Source organism: Alnus glutinosa, chromosome 2 (genome assembly GCF_958979055.1).
Source record: "Alnus glutinosa chromosome 2, dhAlnGlut1.1, whole genome shotgun sequence".
NCBI lineage: Eukaryota > Viridiplantae > Streptophyta > Magnoliopsida > Fagales > Betulaceae > Alnus > Alnus glutinosa.
In genome coordinates this window covers 19,137,359-19,147,254 of record NC_084887.1, presented here as the reverse complement: position 1 = coordinate 19,147,254, position 9,896 = coordinate 19,137,359, and the positions used below count along the sequence as shown (strand labels likewise).

The 9,896-nt window shown below is 37.8% G+C and overlaps 1 protein-coding gene across 3 annotated transcripts in view; it reads left to right on the top strand.

The window, feature by feature from the left end:
* Positions 1–227: 227 nt before the first annotated feature.
* Positions 228–9,896, top strand: part of LOC133861509 (anaphase-promoting complex subunit 5) — a 44,995-nt gene continuing 35,326 nt past the window's right edge. For 2 of the 3 annotated variants that reach the window (XM_062297294.1, XM_062297295.1), the window contains exons 1-4: positions 228–729; positions 906–1,065; positions 1,186–1,307; positions 4,306–4,555. In XM_062297294.1, the coding sequence (XP_062153278.1) occupies positions 559–729; positions 906–1,065; positions 1,186–1,307; positions 4,306–4,555 (703 nt within the window). In that variant the 5' untranslated portion in view covers positions 228–558. The remainder of the gene's footprint in view (positions 730–905; positions 1,066–1,185; positions 1,308–4,305; positions 4,556–9,896) is intronic. The other variant, XM_062297293.1, reaches the window with a different exon arrangement.

Here is a 9,896-nt window from a genome sequence, read left to right as displayed (position 1 = left end):
AAGTTAATAATTTTTCTTTCATTGAGTGTTAGCAAAAATATAATAAAAAAGAATATTTAAATATAAGTAAAGAGTAGAATATAAAATCTGGTGTAGAAAGTATAGAAAAAAAGTAACTAAAATAGAAAATTGTACTTCTCAATAACTGCTCGACTATTATTACTTTAAATGCCATAAGTTAAAATACAAAACATTCGCAAACTGCTCAAAATTATTTGTACATTTTTATGCTACTGCTGCGAAAACATCCCTCTAAACAGTTTTGTCAAGCTGGTTTTCTCCAATATTGAATAGATAAAAGAAGAAGAAAATGGCTTCGCGGTGAAATTAAGGCCATTTTCTTTCCCGGTTCTTTTTTGAAACCCCCTTGTTGCCCCCCGAAAACCCTAGCCAAGCAAGCAGTCCATTTCCACGACCACCAACTCTGATCCATATCCATCTGCAATCTCCGGCTTCTGAGGATTATCGACCACCGCAGAACCAAGTCACCCCTTTAGCTCGCGTTCACATACGCCCACTTCCTTTACAAGCGCATTGAGAGAGAGAGCGAGTGCCACAATGGCAGGGATTGTGAAACCGCCTGGCGCGTTCGCAATCACGCCGCACAAAGTCTCGGTCTGCATACTGCTTCAGATCTACACTCCGTCATCGCAAATGTCGGCGCCATTCCCGTTCTCCTCCGTCGCTCAGCACAACCACCTAGGCCTGTTCCTCTTGGCCCTCACCAAGGTACTCACTCTCAATGTGATTCAATTTCTCTTTAACTTACTTCAAAAATTTTCTTCTAATCTATTGGCCCCGCTATTTGACCCCGCTGGATAGCTCAGAGTATGCGGAAAAGATCGTAGAAAATCGTTGAAGTTGTTTGATGTTGATTTGTCTCGTTTGTTTTTCTGTCCTTGCAGTCATGCGATGATATTTTGGAGCCGAAACTGGATGAACTCATTTGTCAATTGAGGGAAGTTTGCGGCTCATCAAATCTTTGGTTTATTGATCATCTAACGAGTAGGCTATCAGCTCTGTCATCGCCTGATGATTTGTTTAACTTCTTCACTGATGTGCGAGGTGGGTTGGTCGTCATCCTTGCTGCATCTTTTCTTTGTTTCTTCTTCATATCCTCCTCATTTTTCGTGTTTTTTTTTGGCTTCTTTTTCAATACATGATAAATTTTTGTATGATGTTTAGGGATCCTTGGTGGCTCCGAATCTGGTGTTATTGAAGATGACCAATTTATTTTGGAGCCGGGTAGCAACCTGGGGATGTTTCTGCGTCGTTGCATACTTGCCTTCAATCTGTTATCTTTTGAGGTACCATGTTTCCAATAATGTCTTGATAGCTATTGCGGAAGGACCTCCTAAGTTTCAACTGTTATTTTTGCAGTATCATTGTTGGTTTGCGTATATGACAGATCAATTTCTTTTTAAGTTTCATTTTAATTCTATACCATGGTCCCACTATATTGCTTGTTACAAACTGCTGTGTGCATGCCTACTATAGTTGAACTCTGATTTCGTATTTACTGATTTACATGATAGTATTCAGAAATGACGCCTTCCATGTTCCACTCCCCTGCTGACCAAAAATGGAACTTATGTGAAAGTTGTTCCTGGCTCTTACTTAAACACGTATATTGCCATAAATTTTAAGTATGGTAATGGTAAATATAATCTTAAGACCACTTATATTGGCTCTGCTGTTACATTTTTCTCTTGCATGTATTTCTTGCTCCCTTTAGCCACACGCAGTAATGTTTGAAGTTTCAAAAATGCTTACAACTTGATGTTGGTTTTGATTATAGCTGCAAAATGTGTTTGTTCCTGTGTAGTAAGTACTAGTTGAAAGGAGATTGGCTGGGTGGAAGAAGAAAAACTTAATCAAAAGCAGGGGTTGGGGGAGGCGAATCTTACTTTTCAATACCTTAACTAGTTTGCCAATGTATTTGATATCTCTTTTTTTAGATTCTTTTCTTTGTTGCAGGTAAATTCATGTAGGAGTAATTTTATCTAGTTTTGCCAGTTTATCGTCTCCTTTTTTGATTCCTGTGTTTGTTGCAGGTAGTCTTTGTAAACTTAGAAGAATATTAGGGTATAAGCCTTAAGCACTTAATGCTTAGGTTTAGTATTGAGACAGTATTTATAGGGATTTACAATATGCCGTGTATATGGCATGATATAATATCATAGGCTAGATAAGGTAAGTAACATTCTATCCTAGGAAGGTAAAGATGGCAATATAGCCATTGAGTGTACAATAGGAATAGCGTGTGAGAATAATGAGAGATATGCTAGCTATAGGTTTGGTATGGTGAGGAAATTTGGATCTGTTCATGTTGAGGAAGGTTCCATTGAATCACGGCTGATTGTTCTAGGGTTTGCCTGCTGTCTATGAGTGAGGCTGAGTCTGTAGTGGCGGCTGCTGAGTAGGATCTGGGTGTGTTGTGTGAGTTTACTATCTTATCCTTAACAGTCTTTTGGAGGGATATAGAGTCATATAACAATAGAAATTTATGGGGAAGGAATATTGATTATTTACTTGTAAATTACAATAAGATTTTCCCCCAAATAATTTTGATGACGGACAAATATTTTGATTATTAAGAAAAGTATTTTGCTTTCTTCAGGTCTCAATCCAAACCCAACTTAAGTTTGGGAAATTAAGGCCAAGTTTATGCATAGATAGGGTTGTTTCTGAATTAATCTTCTGGGTTGTAGTCAAGTTGCAAGGACTTATTCACAGCCTATAAATTTTCTAGCTCCTCTCATTGACTCTTCACAATAGTATTCATTTAGAGGCTTCTCCTTTGTATTTGATGGGAAATAACTTTTTGTACATTTGTATCTGGCAAATTGGATGCTTTTCTTTCAATTTTCTTCTTTCAGATTTTGCTGGGACCGTTTGGTAAAGAGTTTGGTTGTGGTTTTTTTGTTTGAATAGTAATAAGAAGTGATTGATGTGATATAAAGGTGAAGGAAGATTCGAATTTTTGGTGAGGCAAAAGTGAAGAAAGTTGTTTAGGAAAAAAAGAGGTTGACTTTTTTTGGGAGAAATGAAAAAAAGGGGAGGAGTTTGTTGCCAGACACACCTGCTGTAATTTGGAAGTTTAGGTGCTTTTGAAGCCAAAGCTTTTACTGGGTCAATGTCCTAGAAAAATTTAATCCTGGTGATCTGCTTGAGGAGACCAAAAAGGCATTGTTTCCAGGGTTATGCATTATGCAAGTGTAGAAGAAGTGTCCACTAGCTTAACTGGTTGAGTTTCTCACGATTTTATCAGAGACCTGAGATAAATTCCCCCAATTGGGTTTAGGAAATGAAAGCGTCTACCTTTGGTTTGGTAGCCCATGGTTCCATCTTGCCTCCAATTGGTGTAAACGGCCCCTCCACCCCACCAAGTATATCATGTAAAGCTTCAGACAGATGCTACACTCATTTACCTTAAGGTTCACCTTTTCTTTTTCAACCTTGGAAACAGAAATAAGCATACTTAACCCACTCAAAATAATAGTTTAGGAATATTTGTCATATGCTAATCCGTTTTTCCTATGAATTATTAGCGGTGTGCACTTTTTCTAAACGTTGGAATTGACAGGTATCCTATCATTGCTGTTGGTCAATTCAACAACCATGTTAGGCCCATTTCTAAAACATGCTCGTGCTAATGCTTTTAATAAATTTTTTGATTACGTATATAAAAAAATGATATGCTCTCCATTTCAGAGGTAACAACTTTTAATTGTACTAATTTCCTCTAGAAGTCTGCTATATCAAATACATAAGAGTATCACTTGTTCATAATAGTTGTACAGATGACTCTCTGTCCCTCCTTGCTTAATTCAAACGAAAAGTGGTCACTTTTTCACTTTTTATCATTCGATGACTTATCTGTTGCCATACATCTATAGCAAACATGTCTAACTGCCTTCTGCATCCAATGCTTCAAACCCGTCTGATGATATTAAAATTTTGATCCATTATTTTTTATAAATTCTATGGAACTACTTCGCACTGTTTCACTTTTTCTATTAATTTGAGGTTGGATGCAAAAGTTTTAAAATCAATGGGTTAAGAGCTAAAGCCATTAACATTTGATTGTGAACCTTGCACATATAATGTCTTCCTAATTTTTATTCTTTTCTAGCTCTCTAAGATATTCAGAAATTATGTCACCTCTGTGCTTGCTTTTTTTGTTTTCCCTTTTGTTTTAGTTGTTGTACCTTAAGTTTTTATTGGAAAAAGTGAAGATTAAACATGTGCTTTACTGTCTTATTTCACTATGAGAAAATAATTTCTCTTACTTCTAACTTGCAGGGTATATGCCATCTTTTGACAAATACAGGGATATACTATAAGGAAGCCCTCTCAAGTTGTCCTTCTTATGAGACAACTGGTGTAGAAGATTCCAGTTTCAATTTAGAGGCATTTTTAGAATATGAAAACATGGACCTGGAGAATTTTGTTTTTGAAAAAGTGACTGAAGAAATTGAAGCAAGAAAATGGGCCAGTGAAAGAGTTCCTTTTCATCTTCATGCGCCAAAAGCACTTTTTCGGTTGGTTGAAGGTATAAATACCAAACCTTTTTCTTGTGACGCACTTGCAGATTTCATAAAGCATTAAAGCCCCTTTTACTTGATGGAACAAAACTCCTCAGAAACTGAGTTTTTAGCAAATGAGGTAGTTCATTCTCTTAAGATTCCTTTGAGAAGGTATGCTAGAATTTATTATGCATATTTGAGCTACTGGATCTCTCTGCTGACTATTATAATGTTTCATAATAGTCCACGTGGCGATTAATTAGTTATGGAAGCGGTTATCTGATGTCTTCCTTATTCCTCAGCAATTATGTGGGCCTTTTTTGTGTGGATAAGTGCAGTCCAGAACCCTGCTAGGTAGTATCTGTGGACGGTGGCCTTTTTGTCACCTATGTCGATTAGCTTTTCTGATTTTCTTGTTCGTTTTTCTTTTTCTAGTTAGGTGTTTCCTTTTGTATACTTCCAGTGTACTAAGGGGCGCCTTACGCTTTCAATAAATCTAAAAAAATAAGAATATGGATTTGAAATGTTCAAATTCATCTTCATTTTGTTGTGCCCAGTGAAGGAACTTCCTCAGTATGCTTTTTCAGATCCGAACTTCTTTGTTCTTTCTGAGTACTCCTCTTGTATATAAGAACACAACCATTGCAAAAACAGGGGCTTATTATTCAAATTAGGCTCATGGGGAAATTTCAATAACATATAGAAATGATCAGTTTCAAATTTACAACTACTCTCGGCTATTACATGTGAGAGGGTTATTTCCTTTGACTGGCAAGTTACACAAGTATCTGATGGGTCTTAAATCAACTTCGTCACCCTATTCTTACAAGGGAAAGAGGCGCCATTTGAGCTAGAGCTCTTTGGGGGTGATTCATTCTCGTGTATCTAGGAAAGATAACCTCAGGAATTCATTCTACGATAACTAGGGTGATATGCACAAGCATATAATTATATTTTCACTCTCTGTTAGGAACAAAACTATTTAAGTGAAAAAGTACTGTATTGCAGGTGGTAAATAATCTTCCACAAATACAAACATATAGGGAACAAATAAATAGATATGGCACCTCTTTTGCTTTGGCATACGAATGGTGCTATTTAGAAAATTGAGCAGATGGTACCATACAAAATTGTAGGTGCTCTAGGTTATATGACATGCTATATTAGTTGATAGCTTGATGAAATTTATATTGATGTACGTGTTTGAAATTTTTGTGTGTTACTGCTGATTACTTGAAAAAACTGACTACCCTAGGCTTTCTAGATTACATTGAATCACTGAAATAAATATTTGATTGCTACATGAGTGGATTTGTCTTTGCTCTATTAGTTGAGGCGTAATATCTTTTCTTTCTAATAAGTATTTATTTGGAATGAAAGAGGAAGCATGGGCCAATTAAGAAGAAAGGTACTTTGGGCATACCAAAGACTTGAAAATGCTTAGAGCAAGCTACAAGATAGAGGAAAAAATAAATTAAGGAAGGTTTTGTGTAAAGAATGGATTTGTGGAAAAGCAAGATATAGGAAACTATTTTTTAACTTCAAACTGTTGGGGTTGTGATTTTTAATGAAATTCATTTACATATAAAAAAATGTGTTTATTCTCGGTATTTTTGAGTTTCTTTGCTTTTTCATATGCGCCACAGAAATGAAGCATTACGATTGGGAGGTGGATGTTTTTGCTTTGTTTTTCAATTTTTTGTATTCTTTCAGATTGAGACGGGGAGGTGAAGACAAGCTTTGCTAGGCCCCTTCCAAGAGAAGGTTGTTCATGTCATGTGGAAAAGAGTATTAAATAAGAAAGACTTTAGTTCGACCACTGTCTTGTTATAGTATTCAAAACTTCTATCACTTATTTCCCTCTAAAGACGCCACATTAAAGAGGATGGAACCAACTTCCACACTGTTGAGCTCTGAAGGGTAATCGGACTGCGATTCAAATTTGGCGCATGGCTCCGTTGTGTTTGATGTGGTGCGTTTGGAGGGAACGGAATGCTCGCTGTTTTGAAGATTGTGAGACTTCTTTGGTGAATTTGAAGAGAAAGATGCTTCAAATGCTGTTTTTGTGGAAAGATAGATTTAAGTTATTGTATGATTGTTCCTATTTAGATTTCTTAGATAGATGTTCTCTATGTTCTTTTCATTAGGGGTTCCTTGTATACTTCCTGTGTACTTTGGGTTGCGCCCCTTTGCGCCTTTTTTATATATTTTACTTATAAAAAAAAAAGACTGTCACCCAGCTCTCTCCAACAAATGAAAAGGTCTACCACACAACTGAAAATACCATTCCATAAGGCCCTAGTAATCTCACAATGCAATAGAAAATGATCCACAAACTCTCCACTCTTTTTTTTTTTTTTTTTGATAAGTAAGAGAATTTCATTAAAAAAGTGTAAAGCGCTCCTAAGTACACAGGATATATACACAGAAGTAACTCAGCTAGCCCACATAAAAAACCCAATAAAACCACAAGAAAACCCCTAACAAGCATAATAGAAACCTTCACAAAACAAAAGAATCCCCAATAGTAACCCCCGAATACAAAAAAACCCTAAAAGCACCCAAACCAACCCCAAAAACCCCCCAACAAGACCTCCTAAACCCAAAAGAAAAAAAAAAACCTAGAACCCGAGAAAAACCCAAGAGAAACACCCCTCAAAATAATCCAAGCAAAAACCGAACCCGATGAATGGCCCACAAACCCACCCAAGCACACAAAGGCATACAACTCTACAACATAAGGCCCTTTCCTTTCCTACGCCTAGCGGAAGATTTAGCGTCGCCATAGTTGATAGAGCTATGCAGGTTTAGAAGCTCCCTCTTGCCTTTGGACTTTTGGCGCGATATCATCTTGTCACGCTGAAATTCTTCTTCCATGGCATCCCGAATGGCCAACGCCTCGTCCCCAAAAGCGCCCTCTAACGCCCAATCCAAAGGCGAAACATCCCAAAGATCAACATCCTCCTCCCAAACCACAATCTCCCCGTTATGATCAAAACCGATCGGCCAATTCCGAGATTGGGAGAAACTATTACCCTCAACAGGTGAAGAAATGGAACAACCTCTAGGAGGGGAGGAAGGCCCAACCATCCCAACATCGAAGACCTTTCGAGGCGAAGCAGGAGTAGCTGGCATCTTTGGGCGAGGGTTAAGAAACCCCTTTCTAAGAATGCCCGTCTTCACTGGAGACTCTGCAACCTTCTTTGTTGGAGGCTCTGCAACCGCAACCTTATTAACAGCTAAGTCGGCAACCAACTTCGAGGCTTTCAGGGAATCTGATAGAAGCACATCGTTCCACTTCAACGAAACCCCTTCCCTAAGTATCCTCGCCTTCTTGATATAACTTTGAAATGGCTTTGAGACCACGGGGAAAGAAGAGCGCAACTTCTCTCCCAACTCAGTGGCTCCAATGGAAGGAGGGGTCGTGAGTTGAGAGACCGTTCGAGAAGCACCATCAGGATTGCACCGCAGAGGAGGGGACACCTGAGCCGGCAGAGAAACAACCTGGACCACCGGAGGAAAGGACACCTGAGCCGGCGAGGGGGGAAACCCGAAAAGCTTAGGGGCACTCCTCTTACAAATACAGCATCAATCAATCACTAGGACATCCCACTTCATTAAGTTATCCATTGTGAGGATCTTTCCTTATGCGGCCAACCAAGTGAACAATGCCACTCTCACAGGGACTTTATTCCACCAAATACTCTTCCTTGAATAATGGTTGTCTCAGTTCTGATCTTGTCCTGATTTTTGTGAGTTTTAATATGAAAAATAAATATGAAAAGTATTGGGGTACTATGGATATGATCAACTTAATGTTGTATGTTGCTTTTGTTCTTGACCCGTGTTCCAAGATGAAGGTGTTGGTGTTTTGGTTGAGAAAATGCAACGGGCCTGTGTGGATGGATCAAATAGAGCCAAAAGTGAGAGACCTCCTGAATCGTTTGATTTGGGTAATACGATAAGTTTCATTGGGAGGGGGGGGGGGGGGTCGTCTAACATTGTTGTAGATATAGGAAGATCAAACATCAATCCTTTGAATGTTCGTAGTGATGGTAGTAAGGAATATAGAGAGAGACAATTTACTTATATATAAAAAAAAGATAGAGAGAGACAATTTAGGAAGATAGTCTCCCAACACCTTAGGATGAGAATGACTTGGAATGCAGGTCGGAGGTGGATTGATATTTGTTGGATGGGTGTGAAGCATATATCATAGATTTTGATATCTTAACTTGGTGGTCTTTCTAGCTAGGTGTATCTCTTATATTTCCTGTATACTTGGGTTGCGCCTTTGTGCTTATTAATGATATTTCAATTACTTATAAAAAAAAGAAATAAAGCATCACCCTTCGAGTGTACGTTCCTACTTTTACTTCCACAAGGAGTATCTGGACCTTGAATTTCAGATTTACACTGAGGAGAAGATGAGACTCCAAAGTTTTACAGGTGTTTAAATTTGGAGAAATAGAAGTCTGTGGTTTTATCTGCTTTGGAGAACTAGGTGGTCTATGTGTCTGTCTGGTTTACATGTTTGGAATGACCTTTGTCCTTTCCAATAAATTGATTGGCTCTTCATAAGCACTTATGTTAGCTGCCTTCGAAATGAAGAAAGGTACCTCCAATGGAGGACTGTTGCTCTACACCCTACGTGATGGAGACATCCTCTGACTTATATGTTGACCTGAAATGCATATGGACTAGCTTCTTAAGGAGATTACATTGTGTCTTCTCTCCAGCAATAATCTTATCACTCTTTACTAATAGTGTCAATAAAGCTTTTAGAATAATATTGTAACCTTTCTAAATTCCCATTCTTGAACTATCTAAAGGATAGTTTTCAATGGGTATCCTCCGTTTAAACCATATAGGCCTTCATCCTTCCCCACCACAATGGAGTTTAAATTTGCCATGGAAAATTCTTATTAAAACAAAGTGGACTTTTTATAGTTGAAATAAAGTTAATTATACTTTGATTTGTTTTTTTTTTTTTTGATAAGTTAAAAAAAAAAAATAAAAAAAAATCATACTTTGATTTGTTTTATCAATTCTTTCTTGATTTCGGGGATAAGGGGGATAGAACTATGGCTTTCCTCTCTGCCCTTGATGAGGACCATAGGCGGTGGGATATGATTGAAGATTGTAAGCTTTAGGGGCTTAGGGTTGGGTTGTTTTGTGGGCTGTTCCTTGTAGGGTCGGTGGTGAGGCTGTTGCTTCTTGTATACTCCGTGTGTACTAGGGGCGCCTTACGCTTTTTTCTTAATAAAATTGCAATTACTTATCAAAAAAAAAATTCTTTCTTGATTTGCTTCATTATTGTAAATGTATTTATTAATAATTTGTTAATTCAATAAAAAGCTGTGCATT